General features: G+C 43.5%; 1 protein-coding gene across 5 annotated transcripts; it reads right to left on the bottom strand.

Moving 5' to 3' along the window:
* Positions 1–25,912, bottom strand: CEACAM8 (CEA cell adhesion molecule 8). Of its 5 annotated transcripts, none has more exons than XM_030912752.1 (6): positions 25,733–25,912; positions 24,511–24,870; positions 20,348–20,626; positions 19,693–19,947; positions 13,710–13,841; positions 1–528 (listed from the first exon to the last, which is right to left on the bottom strand). In XM_030912752.1, the coding sequence occupies exons 1-5, from the start codon at positions 25,794–25,796 to the stop codon at positions 13,747–13,749; spliced, it is 1,053 nt and encodes a 350-aa protein (XP_030768612.1). In that variant the 5' UTR covers positions 25,797–25,912; the 3' UTR covers positions 1–528; positions 13,710–13,746. The 5 variants fall into 5 exon arrangements, with proteins under 5 accessions (XP_030768612.1, XP_030768610.1, XP_010357015.1 ...); XM_030912750.1 differs by lacking the exon at positions 1–528 and adding an exon at positions 4,854–5,332; XM_010358713.2 differs by lacking the exon at positions 1–528 and adding an exon at positions 9,688–11,579.
* Positions 25,913–26,604: the final 692 nt, after the last annotated feature.

Genomic DNA, 26,604 nt, shown 5'->3' with positions numbered 1-26,604 from the left:
ACAATATTTAGGGAAATTGAGCAGAAAGTATATGGGGACTCTATATTTGGAACATTTTTGAAAGTCTGAAATTATTTCAAAATGAAAAGTTTGGGAAAAAAAGAAGAAATCTAGGTATTTCTGTTAAGTTGCCAGAGTTGAAGACCATTTCCCAAGTTATCTTGCCTAATATTGTAGAGTAATCTTCCTGGAAATGCTATTTGTCATGTTTGTGAGCTTCTCAGAGCTTTCCAGTGACTTCTTTTATCTGTAGGATGAAGTTCCCATTCCTTAGGCTGTCATTCAGAGCCCTCATAGCCCAGCCCCAATCTACTCCCTTGATTTACATTGAAGGACTTGACCCACATTTTACTTTCTCATTTCCAAACATTTTCTAATTCTTTTCCTTGTTCATATCATACCCTTGCCTGTGTTCTCAGCCTCCTGAGTTGTTCTTTGTCCTAATGGCCCATTTCAGATCCTGTCTCTTCATTGAAGCCTGTATAGTTATTTCTGTTAGAAGCAGTCATCTTTCCTTTCTTTGAATTCCTGTAGGTACAATGGTATGGAGTGAAATATGAGTTTTATTTTATTATATTATATTTTAGAAAAAATCAATTTATTCTGCTCATTAAAAGTTTTTCTTTTAAAAAAACTTAAAATTTTGATTGGAGAAGGATTAGAGATTAAATTGTTGATGTTTGAATTTCATTGTGGTTTTAAAAAAACTTTAATTTTAGGTTCAGGGTACATGTGCAGCTTTGTTATGTAGGTAAACCCGTGTCACAGGGGTTTAATGTACAGATTATTTCATCACCCAGCTACTCAGCCTAATACTCAGTAGTTACGTTTCCTGCTCCTCTTCTTCCTCCCACTCTCCACCCTCTTGTAGGCCCCAGTGTCTGTTGTTCCCTATTTTATGTCCATGTGTTCTCATCATTTTGCTCCCACTTATTTTTTAATTTTAATTTAATGTAATGTTATTTATTTATTTATTTTTTCGAGACGCAGTCTCGCTCTATCGCCCAGGATGGAGTGCAGTGGCGCCATCTCCACTCACTGCAAGCTCTGCCTCGCGGGTTCTGGCCATTCTCCTGCCTCAGCCTCCCGAGTAGCTGGAACTACAGGCGCCCACCACCATGCCCAGCTAATGATTTTGTATTTTTAGTAGAGACGGGGTTTCACTGTGTTAGCCAGGATGGTCTTGATCTCCTTACCTCATGATCCACCCGCCTCAGCCTCCCAAAGTGCTGGGATTACAGGCGTGAGCTGCCGCGCCCAGCCTCATGCCCACTTATAAGTGAGAACATGCAGTATTTGTTTTTCTGTTTCTGTGTTAGTTTGCTAAGGATAATGTCCTCTAGCTCCACCCATGTTCCTGTAAAAGAGATGATCACATTATTTTTTATGGCTGCATAGTATTCTGTGGTGTATATGTACCACATTTTAAAAATGCAGTTTTCCATTGACAGGCATTTCGGTTGATTCTATGTCTTCTCTATTGTGAACAGTACTGCAGTGAACATTTGTGTGCATGTGTCTTTATGATAGGATGATTTATATTCCTCTGGGTATATACCCAGTAATGAGATTGCTGGGTCAAATGTTAGTTCTGTTTTTAGCTCTTTGAGGAATTGCCATACTGTTTTCCACAATGATTGAACTAATAATTGACACTCCTACCAACAGTGTATAAGCACCCCCTTTTCTCCACAGCCTTGCCAGCATGTTATTTTTTTTTGACATTTTTGATAATAGCCATTCTGACTGGTGTGAGATGGTATCTCACTGTAGTTTTGATTTGCATTTCTCGAATGATCAGTGATAGTGAGCTTTCTTTCCTATGCTGTTTGGCCACATGTATGTCTTCTTTTGAAAAGTGTCTGTTCGCCAGGCGGAGTGGCTCACACCTGTAACCCTAGCAATTTGGGAGGCTGAGGTGGGTGGATTGAGGTCAGGATTTCAAAACCAGCCTAGTCAACATGGTGAAACCCTGTCTCTACTAAAAATGAAAAAAAAAAAAAAATAGCTGGATGTGGTGATAGGCACCTGTAATCCCAGCTACTTGGGAGGCTGAGGCAGGAGAATTTCTTGAACTCGGGAGGTGGAGGTTGCGGTGAGCTGAGATCACGCCACTACACTAAAAAACAACAACAACAACAAAAAAAACTGTGTTCATGTCCTTTGCTCACGTTTTACTGTTTTTTTTTTTTCTTGTAAATTTGTTTAAGCTCTCTATAGATGCTGGATATTATATTTTTGTCAAATGCATAGTTTGCAAATATGTTTTCCCACTCTGTAAGTTGTCTGTTTACTCTGTTGATAGATAGTGTCTTTTGCTGAAAGCATGAGTTTAGGATTCAGAAATATGTGAGTCTGAGTCCTAGTTCCACCTTTTGTCAGGTGAGATAAGGGACAAGTTAATTGATGTCTTGGAATAGAGGGATAATAGTGCCTACTTAAAGGGTCATTGTGAGCATTGGATGAGGTGCAAACATAAAGGTCCCCAGCATGTAGCAGATTACTTCCTCTTCATTCCTGTAGCTCAGTGGTTCCAAAGGTATTGTGGGTGGTGTGTACTCTCTTATCAAAAATTTCTATAGATCCTTCAAAAATATTTGTATCTGGTCATCACTAAGATGACCTCGAACTGAACTGAATGCTTAGGACTTTAAGAAGTTCAACTGACATTTGGATTTTTGTGAACACAACTCAGTAAATAAGTTATCTATCAACAGAGGAATGTAACCCAGCAGAGGAAGAAGGGAATGATAATGGGATTGTAAATGGGAGAAAGCTGTGATGCCTTCCACACTCATCCCTTTGTTCTCAGTCAGACAATATCAAGAAAGTACAACTTTTAAAATTATGTAAAGGAAAATAAACACCTCAGGACTGCCAAACTCATTTCACCAAAGCGATACTTCAGCCTGGAGATTGAGTCATGCAAGACCATCATTTTTTCCCCAAATGAACAACTGTTACTTTACAACCTTGTGTCAAAGCATTGTACCTTAGCCAGAGCCTCAGGAGAAGACGAAAAGGCCCTAGGCATATCCGGATGACCTCCCTCACAAATTGTTTTTTTGCTGTCCTGGAACCACATTTGAAGTATATTTGTGGAATAAACTCTTCCAAGTACTCTTGAATATTGGCTTCTCATAACTATGGAGATCATGCCATTGGACTAGGAAAAAAAACCCAGGACTTTAGTTACAAATAAATGCATTCCTGATGATTGCTAACCCAATATCAAGCAGAACAAGAGTGAATTATGTGGATTATGTGGGGGTAAATTGATACAGGACTAAAATGATTTTTTCATGACCTTTTTTGTAAAAAAACATTGCTGACTTTTTTTATGTTTTGTTCTCCAGAGTCAAAAAAAATTTTTTTTTTTCCTTTTGAGCTTTTTAGCATACAACGAATTGGGTAAAGTATAATTTTGTGAGCACAGTTTAAAAGATTTATTTTTCTCTCTACCCAGTTTCTACAAAAATAAACTATTTGTGCATATTCTTAATTTATGGCAATATAGGTATTTGCATAAATTCCATAAGAATTTGTTTTCTCTTGTAACAGGACACAATTGGAGACACTGGTTATTTTACTAAGGCTTTGAGTGAAATGGTATATTTTCGGATATGACCAGAATGCTATGAGGAATTGAGATTGACTTTATAGAACTCACAAAAAGCCACTTAGACGGACTGACCTGGTTACCTTGTCTATGCAGTTTCTTTAAAAAGTTAATGATCTGTGGTAAGTAAAGAATGTCACTTTCTGATAGGGCCAGGAATCCCCAAGTTATTTTGAGACCTCAAGAAAAGAGGAATTCACGGAATTCATACAAGTATCTACATGCACAGATAAATCCCTGGCTTGTATAGCCTTGAGAGGCTTTTGGAAGTCTAATCTGAGATTCCTTACGATAAAGTTCTCAGCAAAGCCAATTTAAAAAGACTCTCTATGGCCAACCACTATTGTTGCTGTACTTTATGCAAATAATCAGGCCAGGTATAAGACTAAAACTTATTTTGCAAATACATTTGTCCTACTATGATTTGTCTTTCATAAAAATGGGAGCCTGGAGAGAGAAAAATTTGTGTTTCAGAAGAAAACTTCAGTACAACTGTTATTAAATTCTAGGCTTGTTCATTATTTTTGAGTTTTATTATTTGCCTATAATTTGGACTGAATCCTAAATTCTTTCTTGGCTATGAGTATCAAAAGTAATGATTTCAAGATTTTCTTCCATTTTGGAATATTAGAAATGAAAAATGTGCTTTTCTTCAACCCCTGAAAACTGAAACTAGACAAGTTAGGTAAACTTTTGGAGAAATCACAGCAACTTATATATAAACAACCTTTGTGCCTGTTGATATATGGACTACACAAAAGGGTCACATGAACACTGGATTTGGACTGAGATTCAGAGAAATCTGTGAGAGTGTCACTGCAGTTAGAATATGCTTCAGAGACTCTAGAAAAATGAGTCTATAGGCCAGGCGCGGTGGCTCATGCCTGTAATCCCAGCACTTTGAGAGGCCGAAGTGGGCGGATCACGAAGTCAGGAGATCAAGACCATCCTGGCTAACATGGTGAAACTCCGTCTCTACTAAAAATTACAAAAAATTAGCCGGGTGTGGTGGCGGGCACCTGTAGTGCCAGCTACTCAGGAGGCTGAGGCAGGAGAATGGCCTCAACCCAGGAGGCGGAGCTTGCAGTGAGCCGAGATCGCACCACTGTGCTCCAGTCTGGGTGGCAGAGCCAGACTCTGTCTCAAAACAAACAAACAAACAAACAAACAAACAAACAAACAAACAAAACAAAACAAAACAAAACAAAAGAAATGAGTCTATACTATAGATTGCTGCAGACATTACAGGTGAGCCAATGTGCAACTGAAAGTGTTAAGTGGTGATGGCCCAAAGAATTGCTCTAATCGAGGAGGCAGTTGTGTATCCTCAACTGGATTCCAGGATTATACTTTTTTGTTGTTGTTGTTGTTGTTGCTATAATTAGTCCTTGGTCCTTTTCTGATTTGACTTCACCCCCTTTTCCATGGGAGATGACTTCCTAGGAATGAGCCTTTGTAGTGATGTAAGATAAGATGAAACATACAGCCACAAAGTCATGTATTTAACAGTGATTTCTCTGAAAGATTTAGAATAATATAGGGGGTGGGCAGGTGTGGTGCCCTGCCCATAGACCGCGCCCGGCCTATAGACTCATTTTTCTAGAGTCTCTGAAGCATCTTCTGAAATCTTCACATTTTGAAAGGCTAGGGTGGAAGGATCGCTTGAAGCCAGGAGTTCAGGACCAACCTGGGCAACAAAATGAGACCACATCTCTACAAAAAATAAAATAAAATAAATTAGCTGGGTGCAGTGGTGCATGCCTGTAGTTTCAGCTATTTGGGAGGCTGATGTGGGAGGACCTCCTGAGCCCAGGAGTTTGAGGCTACAGTGAGCTGCGATCATGTCACTACACCCTAGCCTGGGTGACAGAGTAAGACCTTATCTCTTAAAAAAAAAAAAAAAAGCAGGGTGGGGGTGGGGGGAACAGGAAGGCAGAAAGCCTCAGGGATCTCCAGATGATTGCCCTCTAAATAGTTCTTTGCTGGCCTCAAAATCTTTCAAGATGTATAGCGTTTCATAAAACAAGGCATGCCAATTATAACTTCAGGTGTGCAATCAAAATCTAGCTCCTAAAACTAAAGCCTGTTAAGTTTTATTCTGATATTTATCATCCCAGGCACAGAACAAAGCCAAGATGAGATCAATTATTCTTCCACCTATCCCATCTCTTTCTACCTGCCTTCCCCCCGTAAGGAAATATATAAATACTAAGCCTTCTGCAACCTCTTCAGAGAGAACACCATACCCACAGAAGTTTTCTGTGATTCATATTTTCCAGGGTGCACTCTCAAGCTCTGGCTCAATAAACCTTAACTGGTTAAGACCCTTGCCTCAGTCACTCATTCTGGATGACCACCATGAGTCTTGCACAGGCCTTCACTGATCTCTTTGCTACCCAGGTGATGTGTACCTAGGTGAATTAGGTTCCCACAAATCAAACACTCTTCTCCCTTTGTGCCTCCCCTACCTCCCCCTCCTCATTTAGTGCTGTGTGCCCAGGTCTGGGCCCAGCTCCCAGGCCATTAGTATTAGCCTAAGAAAGCAAGACTAGGAAGAACAGTCTGAGAAGGAAGTCAGAGGCCAACAGGCATGAAAAGAGGCAGATGGGACTGTCATTTCTCAGAGCCACCCACTCTGGGTGTGTTTTATGACTGCTACTGGATTTGGAATCTTTTCCTCTTTGTGGCCATAATGGGAACTCACCCTTCTCCTACTTCCTTCCTGTTACACTTTCTATTCATAGGGAACTCCATTTGTGACCAGAGAATGGCTGTAAAAATAGTTGACAGTTGAGTAAAACTGCCTTTATAATGACTGGGAACCTGGCTCTGTTTTTTTTCCAAAAGAGACTGGGATTCCTCAAAGCCAGCTTTTATGCAGGGCTGTGCAGTTGTGAGTGTGGCGTTAGGGAACAGGTGCATAAGTGAAGGGTGAGACAGAACACAAAATGCTGGCTCTTTTTCAAATCCTGAAAGTAGAGGCAGCAAAAATCATTCCAGAAGGTGGATGTCATTTAGGAGACCTTGGAAATCTCAGGGTATCCTCTTCCCAGGTGAAGTGGAGGATGAGGTTAAATTATGGAGTTGGGTTCTTTGTAGATTCTGGATATTAGCCCTTTGTCAGATGAGTAGGTTGCAAAAATTTTCTCCCATTCTGTAGGTTGCCTGTTCACTCTGATGGTAGTTTCTTTTGCTGTGCAAAAGCTCTTAAGTTTAATTAGATCCCATTTGTCAATTTTGGCTTTTGCTGCCGTTGCTTTTGGTGTTTTAGACATGAAGTCCTTGCCCATGCCTATGTCCTGAATGGTACTACCTAGATTTTCTTCTAGGGTTTTTATGGTATTAGGTCTAACATTTAAGTCTCTAATCCAACAAATATACGAGAAAAAAACAAACAACCCCATCAAAAAGTGGGGAAAGGATATGAACAGACATTTCTCAAAAGAAGATATTCATACAGCCAACAGACACATGAAAAAATGCTCATCATCACTGGCCATCAGAGAAATGCAAATCAAAACCACAATGAGATACCATCTCACACCAGTTAGAATGGCAATCATTAAGAAGTCAGGAAACAACAGGTGTTGGAGAGGATGTGGAGAAATAGGAACACTTTTACACTGTTGGTGGGATTGTAAACTAGTTCAACCATTATGGAAAACAGTATGGCAATTCCTCAAGGATCTAGAACTAGATGTACCATATGACCCAGCCATCCCACTACTGGGTATATACCCAAAGGATTATAAATTAGTCTACTACAAAGACACATGTACACGTATGTTTATTGCGGCACTATTCACAATAGCAAAGACTTGGAATCAACCCAAATGTCCATCTGTGACAGACTGGATTAAGAAAATGTGGCACATATACACCATGGAATACTATGCAGCCATAAAAAAGGATGAGTTTGCGTCCTTTGTAGGGACATGGATGCAGCTGGAAACCATCATTCTTAGCAAACTATCACAAGAAGAGAAAACCAAACACCGCATGTTCTCACTCATAGGTGGGAACTGAACAATGAGATCACTTGGACTCGGGAAGGGGAACATCACACACTGGGGTCTATCATGGGGAGGGGGGAGGGGGGAGGAGGGAGGGATTGCATTGGGGAGTTATACATGATATAAATGATGAATTGATGGGTGCTGACGAGTTGATGGGTGCAGCACACCAGCATGGCATAAGTATACATATGTAACAAACCTGCACGTTATGCACATGTACCCTAGAACTTAGAGTATAATAAAAAAAAAAAAAAAAAAAAAAAAAAAATTATGGAGTTGGGTGATAGTGGGTACATTACTTCTCTGCCTCGTTTTTTTTTGACAGAGTCCAATCTGTCACTCAGGCTGGAGTGCAGTGGCGCAATCTCGGCTCACTGCAAGCTCTGCCTCCTGGGTTCATGCCATTCTCCTGCCTCAGCCTCCCGAGTGGCTGGGACTACAGGCGCCCGCCATCAGACCTGACTAATTTTTTTTGTATTTTTAGTAGAGATGGGGTTTCACCATGTTGGCCAGGATGGTCTCAAACTCCTGACCTTGTGATACACCCGCCTCAGCCTCCCAAAGTGCTGGGATTACAGGTGTGAGCCACCGCACCCGGCCTGCTTCATTTTTTTAATCTGTAAAAATGGGGATAACATGCAGGAATTTTTGTGAAGATGTTAGCTACATGGAAAGATCTTAGAATAGTGCCTGGCACATAGTGAGTGCCAAGTCAGTGCAAACTATTATGATTATGGGAATAGGAAAAGGTGCCATCCTGGACGTGTAGGGTGAGGAGGTATTTTCCAGCCAGGGTCCTAGCAGGCCAACTGGAGATGAAGATGGTTAAGCAGAAGCAGCTTAACTTTCAGGAGTGGAAGGATTGGGGAGCAGTAACTCATGCACAAGATTCTGTGAAAATGCCTTTACCCAACAGCAGGGATACCCAGAATGGGTGTGGCTTCTGTCACAATTGTTGTCTGAGAGTGTGTTCTAGACTCAAATGGCTTTGATGTAAGCCAAGTACAGAAACGGGCTTCAGGGCTGCCTTGCACATAGCATTCGTCTCATCAAAGGAAAGCATTTGTCTTGTTAAAGGAAAATATTCATTTTGCTAAAGGAATCCCCTCTTGTAACCCTGGTTATTATTTTTGTCTCAGTACTACTCTTGTTTATAGGTTGTAAAGAGAAAGACTGAAGAAGTATGAAATACGGAAGTGCATGTATGAATTAACAGGGCAGAAGTGGGACTGGTATGTGTAAGTTAAGAGAAAGTGCATATCAATTTATGTGAACATAAAGAGGATTTCTTGTTTTAAACAGACCTCTTTGTATAAATAATGTGGGCTGTCTTAAGTGGATGGCAGACTCTATCACGAGAACAGCCCAGCAAAGTCCCGAGAGAATGGGGAGCGTGACTTCTTTCTCAATGGCAAGTTAAGAGTGTGTAAGTCGATGAAGAGAGAAGAGATGAAGAAGAAGATGGGTGAGGATGAGAGAAATGGGATGGTGAAAAGAACAGACTGAAAGGAATGTTTACCGAGTGCTCATTGGGTACAGGCTCTGTGACTAATACCTTACACATATTAATTTACTCTTGGACTGTCATCTTCGGATACAGTAAGAGTCATCTTTGTGCCGCAGATGAGAAAAGGCTGTGGGAGGTGAAATGAGTGGTCCAGGATCATCCAGCCAGTTTGTAGCAGAGCTGGTGTGTTTCACCTCAAAGTTGGTGCTCTTGCCTGTGATTCACACAGAACAGTGAGATATAGAAAGAAGGCAAAGGAAATTTTTGTTGTGGGTGATGTTTATGAAAGTTAGCAGTGTCAGGCCTCCCCAAAATGTCCACATCCTTATCCACGGAACCTGTGCATGTTACTTTATTTGGCAAAAAGACTTCACTCTTGAGATGGGAGGTTATTCTGGATTATCTGGTGAGGCCCAGTGTAATCAGAAGCGTCCTTGTAACTGAAAGAGGGAGGCGGGAGGGTCAGGGTGAAAATGCTGCAGCTGGAGAGACTCCACTAACCATTGCTGGCTGTGAACATGCATCAAAAGACATTTCAACTAATGTAGTTATAGATCTAATTGGCTTTTATTTGTGATTCAGGATTTGGGGCAGCTCCCACTCTATGAACACAATGATAGCTCCCCCTGGGCAATACAATAACAGAACAATGGGTTTTGTCAAATTGGAACCAGTAAACAGAGCCATAGAAATAAATGGATCGGTTAACATCAGGGTACTTCAGGTTACTTTTTTTTGGAGTAAATGTTAAAGCAGACGGGACTTCCTTATGATGTTGACTCAGGGAGACTGGAATCTTCTGTTTTCAGAAAACACTAGTCTGTTTTGAGATCTGCTTTCTTAAAATTCCAGTTGGAGTATGTAGCATTTAGCGTGAGTGGGTCTAATTTGGAGTCTTTAGACTTTCACTGAAGTGAGAGTGTGACCAAAACTTAAAGCATTAGCATTACCCTCAGTTATCATCATTTTTGGCTTCCATCATTTATAGGTTATGATACCCTCCTAATCACACATTTCTTTGAGTTTATGTAATTCCAGCCAAATAGAGACCGCTTGATACTTGATGGATGGCAGCACGCAAACATTTAAAACTTTTAGAGATTACAGCACACCAGGGAGACCGCTAGTATGACTGTGAGGAAGATAATGTTAAGAGTTTGGAGTATGCACCTTTGGCAAGATGCAAACCAACTAAAATAGAATAGATCAAAGAATGAACCAGATGAGTGTAGCCATTTTAACCAAGTAGCATGTTTGTTAGTTTTTGTAACTGAGACTCTATAACACCTGATATATTTGTCCATGTGCAACAAGAAGCGTCATAAACTATACAGACTCCTCTCTGATCAGCCAATAGGGAGCAATTTTATTATCTAGTGTTGCATGTCTGGGTTAAATTAAAACAGGCAGTGAGAACAAGTAAGTCTAGGAGTCTGACTCTAAAAGGGACCATAGTACATTTGAACAAACAGTTGTGTTAAAGATGCTGCTAACATCAGCCATTGGGTGGACTAAAGGATCTCATACGTAAAAATTTGGGGTTGACACGATAGATTAGACACTCAGTTAATCTATCATTCTATGTATATTCTCAAATATAACATCCCAATCAAAGCCTTGGTAATATAACGAATGCTTTAAAATATGTCCCATTATAAAGATAGCAGATTCTCACTGAACTTGTGCAAATAACTGAATTACAATAAACATATGAATACTCATGAATAGTTGCCTAGTTCTGTGGCAGGTAGGGAGCAAAAGTAAGTGTTATAATTTTTGTTCACAAAAGTCTACTTTACCAAATTGCAGTAAGCTATAGATAGCTTAAAAGATGAAGAAATTCATAAATCTGAGAAAGAAAACACTTAAAGAATTGGCAAATTTTCAAATAAAAAATCTTAAAAATGGGCCAGACACAGTATCCCAGCACTTTGGGAGGCTGAGGCAGGCGGATCATGAGGTCAGATCGAGACCACGGTGAAACCCCGTCTTTACCAAAAATACAAAAAACTAGCCGGGCGTGGTGGTGGGCGCCTGTAGTCCCAGCTACTCGGGAGACTGAGGCAGGAGAATGGTGTGAACCCAGGAGGCGGAGCTTGCAGTGAGCCGAGACCACGCCACTGCACTCCAGCCTGGGTGACAGAGCCAGACTCCATCTCAACAAACAAACAAACAAACCAAAACTTAAAAACATTATCCTCATTATTATTTAGTTCAATGAAATTGATGTTTTTTTCATTCTGTGTTTTGGTGAGCAATTTCATGAAGGTATCAGCCTGTTTGCAAGTTCTTAGACAGTTCAGTGGTATGATCTTCAAGTTACCAGAAACTTGTGTTCGAGAGTGCTTGTCAGAGTCTTTTCCATAAATCTTGAAGAAGAAGCAATTTTGAATGGTAGCTGATTGCAAATGCTTTGAGGAAGAATAAAAACAACTGTCTGTAAATGACAAAGATTGAAAATGACTATGGTTAAAACTCTGAGGGGAGTTCATTGTGAGAAAGACACGGCTCACATAGAAATTTAGTTACTTCTGTGGCATATGACATTATGACTGATAACATATTCGATTTCTAGGAATCTCATGTAATTTTTGGAACACTCATATCAGTAACATACCCGTAAGTATAACTTAGAGAAGGTTTAGCAGCACTTATCAGTTGACAATGCTTTCCATGTAATTTAACGTATCAAATAAGGCAGCTTTTCCACTTAGCTTCTGTTTTTCAACTGGATTACTGAGTTCTTGGTGGAGCCCATTAATGAATACGGCCAGCAAAATATAGGCTTGTATATGTTGAAAAAATTTTCTAGGAAATTCTAATGCTCCCAGCTAAAGAGCTATTGTTTTAGCCTCACGTTCTACCTATTAGAACAGGAGTTCTCCATCCTGGTTACGTGTTAGTAGCATCTGGGAAGGCTTAAAAATTACCAATACCTGGGTCCCACTCCAGATAGTAGGTCAGAATTTATGGGTGGGGCTTGAGCATCATTTAAAAAAATGTTTCTCAGTGATTCCATTGCGTGGCTATATTTCCCATCAGATTTCTCTGATTTCTTGTGGCATTCACTTTTTTCTATTTTGGTATCACGATTATTTTTCATATCTTATCTCCTGTCTTAGGCTGTATGTTCTCTGGGGTGGGGACTTGCCTTCTTCATTTCTGTATCTTTCATGAACACATGAATTGGTCATCAGGAAAAGGTTCTCAACCACACATAGGTTGTGTCCTGAATCTCAGGTTCACACATTAATGCTAGAATCATTGTTCTCCATGAGGTCAGAGGTTCCTTGTTTTGAAGGGTATGTGGGTAACTCCACAGTTCAGATAGTGGATGGGAGATTACCCTGTTTCTTTTTTATTTTTCTTTTCTTTTTTTTTTTGAGACGGAGTCTCGCTCTGTTGCCCGGGCTGGAGTGCAGTGGCCGGATCTCAGCTCACTGCAAGCTCCGCCTCCCGGGTTCACACCATTCTCCTGCCTCAGCCTCCCGAGTAGCTGGGACTACAGGCGCCCGCCACCTCGTCCGGCTAGTTTTTTGTATTTTTTAGTAGAGACGGGGTTTCACAGTGTTAGCCAGGATGGTCTTGATCTCCTGACCTCGTGATCCGCCCGTCTCGGCCTCCCAAAGTGCTGGGATTACAGGCTTGAGCCACCGCGCCCGGCCTTTTTTGTTTTTTTGAGACAGAGTCTCGCTCTGTCGCCCAGGCTGGAGTGCAGTGGCGCCATCTCGGCTCACTGCAAGCTCCGCCTCCAGGGTTCACACCGTTCTCCTGCCTCAGGCTCCCGAGTAGCTGGGACTACAGGCGCCTGCCACCATGCCCGGCTAATTTTTTGTATTTTTAGTAGAGACGGGGTTTCACCGTGTTAGTCAGGATGGTCTCCATCTCCTGACCTCGTGATCCACCCGCCTCGGCCTCCCAAAGTGCTGGGATTACAGGCGTGAGCCACTGCGTCCCGCAGATTACCCTGCTTCTAAGCATAGCATTGGAACTAAGAGTTCTATGTGTATATGGGGTAGAGGTGCAGGGATGTGTAGGAAGACAGTTCTAATTAGGATGGAGGAATTATACTAGGAAGTAGAGGTAAAGGAATTGAGAAGGATTAGTAAAGAGAAGAAATGTGAACTTGTAAAATATGCCAGAATAGGCCCCTTTAGATTCTTCAGTAGGTGAGTGAACTAGATTTTAGGAAGGTAATGAGACAGTCATATGCAAGGAAGATTTTGAAGACTGGAGACAGGGAGTCAAGCAGGACTTTGAACAGTTGTTGAGGTCTGTGGGAATGGAGAGAATGACGCAAGTGAGAGATGTTAAGAAAGGATCAGAAGACTTTCATAGTGTATTGAATCTGGGAAACAAATGAGCAGAGGTTGGGGATAATTATGTCTAAGAGACAGTGGGGTACAGGAAGCATGCAGACCAGGGAAGAAGAGACCTGCAGGAATTAGTGCTGAGAAGCAGGAGTTTATTGGGAGGAGGAGGAGATCCAGTCCCAGTATACAGGTCTCTCTCCCAAGCATGGCAGTCAGCCCTGCAGGAAACAGGACAAGAGGAAAGGCCATCATACCTGCCAGTCTTCCTGAAATGCAGAAACTACACCAGGGCTACTGTGTCAGAGCCACCCTGGCAAGTATTGCAGTCATGATGCTGACAGTGGCCCTAGCTGAGAGGCCAGGAGAACTTCCTTGCATTGAAGCATCTGTCATGGAAAGAAAAGAAAAGAAAGAATGAAGGTGATGCCATTTTACAGTGGGGTACCCCAGGAACCAGCTCCTAGCATGAAGTAGTCTCTACTTGTTTTTTCAAGGAATGCATTATTTTTTGTGGGAAGCTTGCTGGGAGGTGATTAGCCATCTGTATTCTTGCAGGGTTTTTTCCCTGTCACCATGTTTCTAGGCTGGTGATCAGGCTTCTGCCAATTTCATCCTGGCCTTTCTTTACTTATTTTTGAAGGCTTTGTGATGTGAAAAAGCTGATTGCTATTTTATGTGTCATTAGAACTTTCCACCTTTTCACGGTTGGATCTTTTTCTCAGTGTCTTAGTTTTGGCAGGTCTCTATGGCAGGGAGTTGATTGACAGAAGGCCCAGGTCAGGGCATTCCAAATTGACCACCTCCTTTGCACAGAGACCTCTCTTTCCAGGGGCTCTCAGAAGGGCTATGGAAGCAAGCCCAGTATTGTGAGACTCTGTTTAACTCTGACGGGTGACTGGTTGGAGGACGCCCCATCAGCCTTGCCTAAACTCACTTAGAATTGCGCTGTTATCTAAAACTTCCTTTTCTTTCTCCTTCACAGGAATCAAATCTGCATCGTGGTCTGAGGGCTCTCCTGGGCTCCTCTCACACCTGCTCCACTTTCCCTCACAGGTGTTTTTCCTAATAAATTATCTTGCATGTCTAATCCCATCTTGGTTGCATCTCATTGGGTAAAAACTAACATACTTGGTTTGATTCTTTGCACTTAGCTTTTTTTCTCTCTCTTTCACATGTAGCCAGTAACCATGTCCTCGTGTTTTCTGTGTTGCCTCTTTTTAAAATATGTGTGTGTATTTACGTAAGATACCTTTTACACACACACACACACACACACACAGACACACAGACACATAACCTTTTGCATCTGTTTCTTTATTTCTATTGGAACCGTTTACTTTTGGCCCTCACCAGTCAACTCAGGTTGATTATTAATGCTATGTTAGCTACTGTTGAGGGGCGTCTGCTATGGGCCAGGCCCTGTGTTAAATACTTTACCTGTATCTCATTTGTTTTATACAATAACCCTGTCAGGTAGACATTATTTCCATTTTACAGATGAGACGACAAAGACTTAGAGTGGCGAAAAAACTTTCCTGATGTCATATGACTGGTGAGAAGTAGACTTGAGATTTGATTCTAGGACTATCCAACTTGAAGCTAATGATAATAGTAGTAATATACCAGCTAAAATTTATGAAACATTTCCTCTGTGTGAGGCATTTTGCTGAAGGTTTCATTGATGATTACATTAAACCCTTAAAACCATGCTATGAAGCAAACACTGTTACTGCAATTTTGAGTTGAGAAATCAGAGGCTCAGAGAAGTTAAGAATCTTGTGCAAGAAATTTGTAACTGTAAACTCTTACATTACAAAAGAGGAAACATCTCAAATCAACAACCTAATTTACAACTTCATGATATAGGAGAAAAACAAACTAAACCCAAACACAGTGAATGGAGGAAGTAATAAGGATTAGAGTTGATATAAATGAAATGGAGAATGGAAAAACAGTAGAGGAAATCATTGAAACCAAAAGTTGGTTCTTCAAAATAAGATCAACAAAACTGATAACCATTAACTAGATTGACTAAGAAAAAAAGAGAGAAGATTGAAATTGCTATACTCAGAAATGAAAATGGACTCCCAGCATGGTGGCTTACACCTTCAATCCCAGCACTTTGGGAAGCCAAATCGGAAGGATTGCTTGAGGCCTGGAGTTTGAAACCAGCCGGGCCAACATAGGGAGAGCCTGTCTCTACAAAATTAAAAAAAAAAAAAAAAAAAAAAATCAGCCAGGCATGGTGGCATGCGCCTGTAGTTTCAGCTACCTGGGAAGCTGAGTTGGGAGGATCACTTGAACTCAGGAGGTTGAGACTATAGTGAGTTGTGATCACACCTCTGCACTCCAGCCCAGGCTAGCCTAAAGAACGAGACTGTTTTTCTCTCTCTCTTGCTCTCAAAAAAAAAAAAAAAAAAAAAAAAAAAAAAAAAAAAAAAAAAAAAAAAAAAGAAAGAAGAAAAGAAAATGGAGATATTATATATCAGTTCTAGAGAAATATTGTTTACAAAAATACTATGCATAACTGCATGCCAATAAAGTGGATAACCTAGGTGAAATGGACAAATTCCTAGAAACACACACAAAAAATCTAAATAGACCTATAAGTAGTAGGAAGTTTGAATAAAAATTTCATTTGACAAAATTCAATATTCTTTCTTAATAAAAGCATGCTAAGTGTGACTGGAAGGAAACCATCTCAGTATAATAAAGGCAGTATATGAAAAGCCCAAGGCTAACATCATACTCAATAGAGAAAGACTGAAAGCTTTCTCCCTATGATCAGGAACAAGACAAGGATGCCTACTTTTGCCACGTCTGTTTAACATAGTATTACAAGTCCTAGCCAGAGAAGTTAGGCAAGAAAAAAAAGAAAGACTTTCAGATGGGAAAGAAGAAGTAAAATTATCTGTCTGTTCACAGATAACTTGAACTTCTATGTAGAAAACTCTAAAGATGAAAAAAACCTGTTAGAATTTATGAATAAATTCAGTAATGTTGCAGGATACAAAATCAACGTGCAAACATCAGTTGCATTTCTGTATACTAACAATGAACAATCTAAAAAGGAAATTAAGAAAAAAAATTTAATTCACATTAACATCAAAAAGAATAATAAAATACTTAGGGATAAGTTTAACCAAGGAGATGAAAGGATTGTATTCGGAAAACTAGAAAACATTGCTGAAGGAAATTAAAGACAACCTCAATAAATGGGAAGACATTTTGTTTTTATGGATTGGAAGACTCAGTATTGTTAGGAGGACAGTACTACCCAAAGGGAGCTACGGATTCAACACAATTTCTTTCAGAATTCCAATGACTTTTTTTTTTTTTTTGCAGAAAGAGAAAAATTTATCCTGAAGTTCATATGGAATTTCAGGACTCAAAATAGCAAAACAATCGTGAAAAAAAGAACCTTGAGAAAAAATGCTGAATCCTGATTTCAGCATTTACTACAAAGCCACAGTAATCAATACAATGTGGTACTTGCATAAAGGAGGACATAGAAACCAGTGGAATGGAATAGAAAGCCCAGAAAGGAATGCTTGCATATATGGCCAAATGATTTTTGATAAGGGTGCCAATACCACTGAATGAAGAAAGTGTAGTCTTTTCAACAAATGATTTTGGGAAAGCTGGAAATCCATGCAGAAGGATGAGCTGAACCTTTACCTGACACCATACACAAAAAACTAACCCACAGTAGGTCAAAGACCAAATGTAAGAGTAAAAACTATAAAACTCTCAGAAGGAAACACAGGGAAAAAAACTCCATGACATTGGATTTCACAGTGGTTTCTTGGTTATAACAACAAAAGCATAGGCAACAAAAGAAAAAATGGGTAAGTTGAACTTCATGAAAATCAATAACTTTTATATATCACAGAACATTGTCGAGCAAGTGAAAACGCAACCCTTGAAGTGGGAAAAATATTTGCAAATCATGTCTGATAAGGGATTAATTTTCAGAATATATGAAGAACTACTACAAATTCACAACAGCAAAAATCCAACAACCCAATTAAAAAAGGACAAAAGACTGGCTGGGCACGGTGGCAGTGGCTCACGCCTGTAATGCCAGCACTTTGGGAGGCTGAGGCGGGTGGATCACAAGGTCAGGAGTTGGAGACCATCCTGGCTAACATAGTGAAACCCCGTCTCTACTGAAAATACAAAAAATTAGCCGGGTGTGGTGGCAGGTGCCTGTAGTCCCAGCTACTTTGGAGGCTGAGGCAGGAGAATGGCGTGAACCCGGGAGGCGAAGCTTGCAGTTTGTTGAGATCACACCACTGCATTCCAGCCTGGGCGACATACAAATGGCCAATTAGCACATGCAAAGATGCTCAACAGATATGCAAAACAAAACCCCAACGATGGAATACCTCAAACACATTAGGATGGCTTTGATTAGGAAACAACCACACACACACAAACAAGTGTTTTTAAGGAGGTGGAAAAATTGGAGCTCTAGTGCACTGCTGATAGAAGTATGAAATGTTATAGCCTCTGTGGAAAATGGTATGGCTGTTTCTCAAACAATTAAGCAAAGGATTACCATTTGATCCAACAATTCCACTTCTGGACATATATGCAAGAGAACTGGAAGGAATTTGAACAGATATTTGTACACTAATGTTGACAGCAGCATTAGTCACACAACAACCAAAAGGTGGAAACAACCGAAAAGTCCATTGAAAGATAAGTGGGTAGAAAAATGAGGTGTATCCATACAATGGAATGTTCTTCAATCTTAACAAGGAAGAAAATTCTGATACATGTTGCAAAATGAATGAACCTTAGAAACATTATGTTAAGTGGAACAAGCCAGACACAAAAGGCGAACTGTTATATAATTCCATTTATATAAGGTTGTTAGAATAGTCAATTACATAGAGACAGAAGTAGAATGGAGGTTACCAGGGGTTAGGGGGAGAAGGAGTAAGAGTTACTGTTTATTGGGTAGAGAAATTTATTTAATATGGTAAGATGAAGAAGTTCTGGAAATGGATGGTGGTGATGGTTACACAACACTAAATTGCACGCATCGTAATAGTTAATGGTGGCCGGGCATGGTGGCTCATGCTGGTAATCCCAGCACTTTGGGAGGCCAAGGCAGGCAGATCACCTGAGGTCGGGGGTTCAAGACCAGCCTGACCAACATGGAGAAACCCTGTCTCTACTAAAAATACAAAATTAGCTGGGCGTGTTGGCACATGCCTGTAATCCCAGCTACTTGGGAGGCTGAGGCAGGAGAATTGCTTGAACCCAGGAGGCGGAGGTTGTGATGAGCCGAGATCGCATCACTACACTCCAACCTGGGCAACAAGAGTGAAACTCCATCTCAAAAAAAAAAAAAAAAAAAAGAAAAGAAAAAACATAGTTAATGGTCTCATGTAAAATATATATATAGTGGCTGGTAGTCTTACCTCTATAAATACACACTGGCACTGCCCCTTCCCTCCCATGCAGAACCCCTGTGACTGAATCTCCCTATGTCTCCAAGTGTGCATCACTCACTGTCCTCTGTGCTGTGCCCACAGCCTCATGCAGTCCATGACTTCAGAGCCAGGACACAGCTGAGAAGTCTTCCTGGAGGCTCCCTGTCTTCCCATTTTTCTGCAGCCTGACTTGGGGGAGGTTTGGCTTCAACAGGCAACTTGATTTAGCCAGATTTGGGACAGGCCACCTGGGCACCTTCTCCATACACCCCAGTCACTCCCCAGGTGTCACCAGGGGAGCTGGGAGCAGAGATGGGAGCAGAGTCTGAGCTGCTCCTCCCTCATCCAAGGGGCTTCCTCCTCTCATTTGGAGAACGTGGCTTGTTTCAAAGCCTTGGATGTTTCTTTTAGCTAATGGCATGGGTAAAAGAAAACAAAGGGGTAACAGAAATATAGGGGGTGCCATGTGTTGGTGACAAAGAAAAGCAACTTGACCTTGAGGACCCTCCTTCTTTCCCCTTTGTGAAGCCCTTTCCACGACATAGGGCTCTGGGGCTGATGAAGGCCCCTTTCCACATTTCTCAGGTTAGCCCCAAGGTCAGCCAAGAGAAATCAGAAAAACAGGCAGAAGAGAGTCTGTAGAGATGAATTGGGAGGGTTTAGGAGAAAAACTAGGGATTTGCTTGTGCCATTGGACACAGGCTGGGAATAAAACTTTTTTTCTGGCTCATCTCTGAAAGCCAGATAGACTCTACCAGAAAACATACTGCCAATGCTCCAGGGATCCACTTACCAGAGACTGTGATCATCCTGACTGTGGTCCTGTTGCGGCAAGTGGCTGAGTTAGTGGCGTGGCAGGCATAGGATCCGCTGTTCTTTGCAGTGATGTTGGGGATAAAGAGCTTTTGTGTGTGTTGCTGGAATGTGCCATTGACAGACCAAGAATACTGTGCCGGTGGATTAGAGGCCGCATGGCAGGAGAGGTTGAGATTTACCCCTGGAAGGTAATAGGTGTCTGAAGGGGAAATGTTGGGGGCATCTGGGCCATCTGGAGCAAAGAGAATAAAGCCACAGGTGATGTCATCAGAGGGAAGGGGAAGCTCCTGGTCTGTAGAAAGGCCACAGTGTCCCTCTGAGCCAAGCCACAACCCTAAACTCCCAACCAAACCCCTTCTGTGTCTACTGAGACAGAGTCCAAGACATTTACCCGTTTCTCCCATCAGAAGATGTGGACCCCAAGTCTCCCATGACAGGGACACCCCCTCCCCTCTTATTCTTGGTTGAGGCTGGGCCTACCCATGTTTGCCTGGGGTAGAAAGTCATGACCAGCTGGGTGTCTAGGGGTGGGGATCTGCATCTTTGGAGCTGAGAGGGACTGAGAAGCCCGGCCTCTGGTTGTGTGGATTTGGGCTGGCGGCCTGGGCCACAGAGGAACAGAAGATACTCACAGAGCACATTCAGGGTGACTGGATCACTGAAGTTCACACTCACTGGGTTCTGTATTTCACACTCATAGGGTCCTGCGTCATTCCTTGTGACACTGAGTAGAGTGAGGGTCCTGTTGCCATTGGAGAGCTGCAGCCTGGGACTGACCGGGAGGCTCTGACCATTTACCCACCACAGGTAGGTTGTGTTCTGAGTCTCAGGTTCACAGGTTAAGGCCACAGCATCCCTGTCTTCCACGGGATTGGAGTTGTTGCTGGAGATGGAGGGCTTGGGAGTCTCCGCTGTACAGAGAACAGAGAGAAGATTTTCCTGTGTGGCACCTTTGATTCCTCCACAGGCATCTTTCAATCAGAGTTGGCATCTCCCACCTCTCAGCCTACTCGAGTCCTTAAAAGCCCACGGCAGGTGTGTGTGTCACAAGACAGATGCACGATGATCAGGGCTCAGAGACCGTGAGGCCGCCTTCTCTGTGTGGGAGAAGCACAGACTTTCTCAAGTGTGAATTAAGCAGCAGCGCTGGGTTGTGGACACACCCAGGACGGGGAGTTACAGATCCCGGTGCCTCTTCTCATCCCTCCCTGACCAGCTGCCTGCCTAGCGCACCTTGGGGTTCTCACCTGGAACATATAGGTGCTGGGTCCCTTCCAGCTTCACAGTCCTACTTTGCCCCTTGAGGTGTGTTTTTGAGAGTTCTGTTTCCAAGAACATTCTAGAGATGGGAGATGATGGGACTTGCCATTATCCTTAATTCCTGAGGATACTGGGCAGCCTGACCTGGGACTGGGTATTTCAACAGAAATAACACAGGGGAGCCCAGGGGCAAGCCTGGAGGTTGGTTCCGTCATCAGGCAGTGGAGCCACAAGGTAGGGCAGTGTTTCCCAGGTGTTTCATTGTGACGTACTTGGGCCAGTGACCTCTAAAGATAGAGCAGAGTCCAAGGAATGATCTAGAAGGAGTGAAGGGGACAGGCAAGAGCAGGTGGCTTTGGAGCAGAACCATGTTTCCTTTCCTTGATTTTTAATGTCCCTTCTTTCCCTGCAGAGGGCAGGTGAGGAGCTGTGGATCCTCCCATAAATACATGTGGACATTTGCAAATGCAAACTGACTGGTGGGAAGGGGGAGCATGAAGTGCTGGAAATCTGGCTCTCATGGACCGTGGGTGTTTGACAGTTATGAGAGAAATTTGGGAAGAAGTTTTGCAAATATTTTCTCCCATTGGACACTATGCAAAGTGACATAAGTCACTCACAGGATAGATACTGTAGGATTCTACTTACATGAGGTTCCTAGGGTAGTCACACTCACGGAATCACGTAGTAGAATGGTGGTTGCTATGGGCTGGGAGTGGGTGGAATGGAATGTTGTTCATGGGTCTGCAGTTTCAGTTACACAGGATGAGGAGGTTCTAGAGATGTGCTGTACAGCTTCATGCCTATAGTTCATACACATTGAGTATTTCTTATACATATGGCTTAGGAACAAAAAGTATTTTGAATTTCTAACTTTTTAAAATTTTTGAACATTTGCAGTATACATACCGGTTTTCTCAAATCTGAAAATCCCAAATCCAAAATGCCCCTGTGAGCATTTCTTTTGAGCATCACGTTAGTGGCCAAAAAATGTGGAATTTTGGAGCATTTCAGAGTTTGGATTTTTGATGGTCAATGTGTAACTGTAATTTGCTTTTTAAAATTTGTCAGGAGTTTAGATATTATGTTCTGACTACAATCAAAAACAAAATTGGAGGAAACATGAAATTTTTTCCATAAGTAGAAATTGCTCTTTTTTTTTTTTTTTTTTTTTGAGACGGAGTCTCGCTCTGTCGCCCAGGCTGGAGTGCAGTGGCCAGATCTCAGCTCACTGCAAGCTCCGCCTCCCGGGTTTACGCCATTCTCCTGCCTCAGCCTCCCGAGTAGCTGAGACTACAGGCGCCCGCCACCTCGCCCGGCTAGTTTTTTGTATTTTTTAGTAGAGACGGGGTTTCACCGTGTTAGCCAGGATGGTCTCGATCTCCTGACCTCGTGATCCGCCCGTCTCGGCCTCCCAAAGTGCTGGGATTACAGGCTTGAGCCACCGCGCCCGGCCAGAAATTGCTCTTAATTGTTCACAGATCTAAATCAACTGGTGGGAGGAGTATTTCTCTTGATAACAAAATAAGGTTTAGGCATCCTGTGAATTCCAGCAGGATCACATTATGCTCAAAGGAAGATCCTGAAGTACGCTTGAAATTAGTAGCTCCCAGGTAGAGGGAGGCACGTGAGTCCTGTTAGGAGGACACAACCGGTCAGAGAGGAAGTCTTAGGTGTGTCAGTTCCATAAAGGGAGGAACAATGCCAAATTAGGAGAAGGGATGTGTGTTATGTTAGTAAATTTAGAAAGCTCCCTGCCCCTAATTCCTATGCAGAGTTAGGCAAGATTGAGAGGAACCCAAAACAGGCATGTGCAATGCTGTCTTCATTTTCTCTTGACCTCAGGAGACACAAGTAGAGTTTGATTAGGTTTTTTTTTTTTTTTTTTTTTGAGACGGAGTCTCGCTCTATCACCCAGGCTGGAGTGCAGTGGCCGGATCTCAGCTCACTGCAAGCTCTGCCTCCCAGGTTTATGCCATTCTCCTGCCTCAGCCTCCCGAGTAGCTGGGACTATAGGCGCCCGCCACCTCGCCCGGCTAGTTTTTTGTATTTTTTAGTAGAGACGGGGTTTCACGGTGTTAGCCAGGATGGTCTCGATCTCCTGCCCTCGTGATCCACCCGTCTCGGCCTCCCAAAGTGCTGGGATTACAGGCTTGAGCCACCGCGCCCGGCCTTAGGTTTTTGCAAATTGGCTAGAGTCTAAGTGAAATGCCAGTGGCTCATGCATCTCCCTACCCGAAGGACCCCATTTATCACAATGATGCCATCACGAGGACACAGATGTGTGTGGAACAGGCAGTAAACCTATCAGACAGCACCTGCCTGGCCATCCAGGATCTAGTCTCTAAAGAGGTTTTGGATCATTCATTCTCTCGTTCATTCCCTCTCTCCTTCATGAGAGAACGATCAAGTGTGTGTCACATGTTGGGCCTGTCCTGGGGCAGGGTGTGAGTGGGGAGAGAAAGCAAAGTCTTCTCTTTTGTCCTCCCATGGGAGTGCCAACAACACATCAGGAAACACGATTTCAGTTTCAGTGAGTGGGGTTAGGATCTTAGAGGGAGCCTGGACATTTCTTGCACCGGCTCTGACAGTTGGAGCAGGTGATTTAGTTCTGGACAAATTAATCAGTTGTTTATTTGCTTTCACTTCTCTGAGCTTTGGATGCCCAGGAAGAAAGGATTTGAATCAATGGATGACCATGGGGTCCATGGAATGCAATAAGCCCTGCTTTCTTGTGGAAGAGAGGATGGGGCTGTGGCTGGAGAGAGACCTCATGCGACCCTGATCTGTCCCTCATGTTTGTGTGACCCTGGTTCAGTGACTGTGTCTTCCTGTGCCTCCGTTTCTTCTCAATAATAAGCTTCTATTAAAATAAATAATAGTCTCCTAAGCCTCCCAGGCCAGTTGGCTGATGACCTAAGAAGCTTGCCCATCTGTCCTCTCCACTCTGAATCTCAGGTGAAGGACAAGACTCTGTCCTTACCCAGGCTCTGGGTCTGAGCCCTAGCTGGTGAGCAGCTCCAGAAGCCACAGCCCTTGGATGGCTGGTAAATCTTTGCTCCTAGTTGGCCCTGCCCAGGAGGCCACAACCCAGTGCTGGCACAGGTTCCCCGGGGTCACCTGGAGTCAGGATCCTGGGACAGGGGTCTGGAGCAGGGGCATCCAGGGATGAGCTTCTCTGTGAGGATCCCAGGGGGCCCCTCAGGTCAGGCCCTGATCCAGTTCTTTAGTCTTTCTCAGGGTCAGGTCCATGGGGAGGGCACGGGTTGCTTGGCTGAGACTGATCTCCTCCTGCTGAGCCCCTGCCATCAGACTGTCCTTCCTCTGCCGCAAGTGTCTGCAGGGTCTGGATGCAGGAAAGGAATTCTGATCTGTGGAAGTCTATCTTCCCTGTGTGGGTCCTGCACTACATGTCCAAACCCTAAAGTGGGATGTAATGCAGAGTGGGACACAGGCACAGCCCAGGCCTAACAATCCTGTGTGTGTGAAGTAGAACTGACCTCCCAACACCCAGAGGTCATGGGGAATCACTCACGATGTACGCTGAATTGGCCAGTTACTTCTTCATTCACAAGATTTAGCGTTATGACTTGTAGGGTGTAGGATCCTGTGTCATTTCTGGTGACGTTCTGCATCAGCAGGGTTGCATTGGGGTATATTGTCTCTCGACCGCTGTCTGCAGGCCCTGAGGTATTTACTTGAGTTGCTATTACATATCCTATAATTCGATGATTGGCGTCCACCATTTCCCCTTTGTACCAGTTGTAGCCAAGAGTGTCCTGGGGCAGATTGTGGACAAGCAGAAGAACCTCCTTTCCCTCTGCAGCATTGGATGGCACAGCTTCAATAGTGAGCTGGGCAGTGGTGGGTGGGTTCCAGAAGGTGAAAAGTGAGGCTAGGATGGGGTAGAGAACATCAATCGATATTACAACCTATGTATTGGAGTGGAAAAATGGGGACTTCTGCTTTGGAGTTTGTGGTTGTGGTTGTGTGTGTGTGTGTGTGTGTCTTACTGAGTCAAGGTCAGCAGCCCCCATTTCTTCAACACCTCTGACCTTAGCATTTCCTGTGTGAAATCCCCTTCTTCAGGGTTCTTCGCGGCTCCCTCCACACTGCCCTCAGATCCTGCTCACATCAGGTGTTTTGGGAGACCCTTTCCCTGACACCTCCTCTAGAGACCCTGGGTCTTCCCTTTCTGACCTTTCCCTGCTGTGTTCTCCAGGGCTCTTGTCAGCACCTGACCTCACATTCTAGATCTCTTTGTGTGTCTGTCTTCCTCCTTAGGAGAGTGTGAGCTCTGTGAGGGCAGGGATTTGTGTGATGTTGGCTGCACCCCAGTGCCTGGGACAGGCTGCAGACTCCTGTGGATGAGCTCATGAGCATTCCCAGGGCCCTCTGCTTCCTGGGGTTTATTTGCCAATGTCTGACATTGTTGGCTAAGGGCAATGTTTCATACCCTGGTTATGCTTTTATTTGAAGTATCATCTGGTATGGTTATTATTGTCATTTTTCAAAATGTAGCAGCCAGTGATAAATTAACCAGGAATATGGAACACTTGAGATGTTCCTGCCTTTCACCAATTCCAGTTCAATGTGATTTTCCTGTTGTGACCCCTGCCCCTCTCTTGTGTCCTCTCCTCTGTTAAGGCTCCAACAGAAGCCTTCTGTTCCCTCTCAGAGCCCCGTCCTCCCCAGGACACCTCAGCCCGTCACTGTGCTTCCTCCTCCTGTCCTCTCCCAGGAAGTCCTCTCCTCACCTGTGAGCAGCAGCCCCTGCCAGGGGATGCACCCTCTGCAGGGAGGGGCTGAAATGGGCCCCATGGTCTCTACTGCCTGTGTGTTCTCCTCTGTGGAGATGAGCCTGGGATCCAGAAACTTTCTGAGCACGGCTGTCAGCTGTGCTGTCCTTCCTCCTCCTGTGCTGAGCCTCTTCCGGGGGCAGGAGCACTTCTCAGGCTCATGGGCGGGGTCTGTGCCCAGGACACTTCTCTGTCCCCTCCCCTCTCAGTCTTGCCTCCTTGTCCCTCCTTTCCCTTTATTTTCTGTCTGTGTTTCAGGCCCCTGGGAATTGCTGAGGCCTCTGCCTCCTTCAGCAGTGATTCTCTCACCCAACCTCTACACACACTATGCCCAGACACACACACACATACACAGACACACACACAGAGAAACACACACACACAGACACACACACACACACACAAAGAGACACACACAGACACACAGTCACACACACACCCTGTGGGTTGGGTGAGCACAGCCCTGGGCCCTCAGCGTCCTGCAGCCCATGTCTCCAGGTCGGGTGCACAGTTGCTTCCCCTGCCCTCTCCCTTCCCCATCTGACTCTTCCCTTCAGATCAGGAGGTCGGGGCTCCGCAAGGACCCTGTCACAGGGACACCACCACTGAGCTTTGGGGAGGTGAGTGCTCACTGGTGAGAGGGAGGATCCCTCTCTCTCATTGTGTCAAGCTTGGTTGCAGCTTCCAAGGATGAACATTCAATGCCCTGGATATCCCAGAAGGAACTGTCCTTACTGGTGGTGTGCAGAGCAAATAATCTCTTACGCCTCCCGAGAGAGAGGGCTGTTCTGGTTGGCCAATCGGGGGCTGTGGGCCTAGTGGTCACTAGG

The sequence above is a fragment of the Rhinopithecus roxellana genome, chromosome 12 (genome assembly GCF_007565055.1).
Source record: "Rhinopithecus roxellana isolate Shanxi Qingling chromosome 12, ASM756505v1, whole genome shotgun sequence".
In the NCBI taxonomy this organism is placed as follows: domain Eukaryota; kingdom Metazoa; phylum Chordata; class Mammalia; order Primates; family Cercopithecidae; genus Rhinopithecus; species Rhinopithecus roxellana.
Note: the sequence above shows the minus strand (reverse complement) of the source record. Positions and strands in the feature narration are given on the sequence as shown.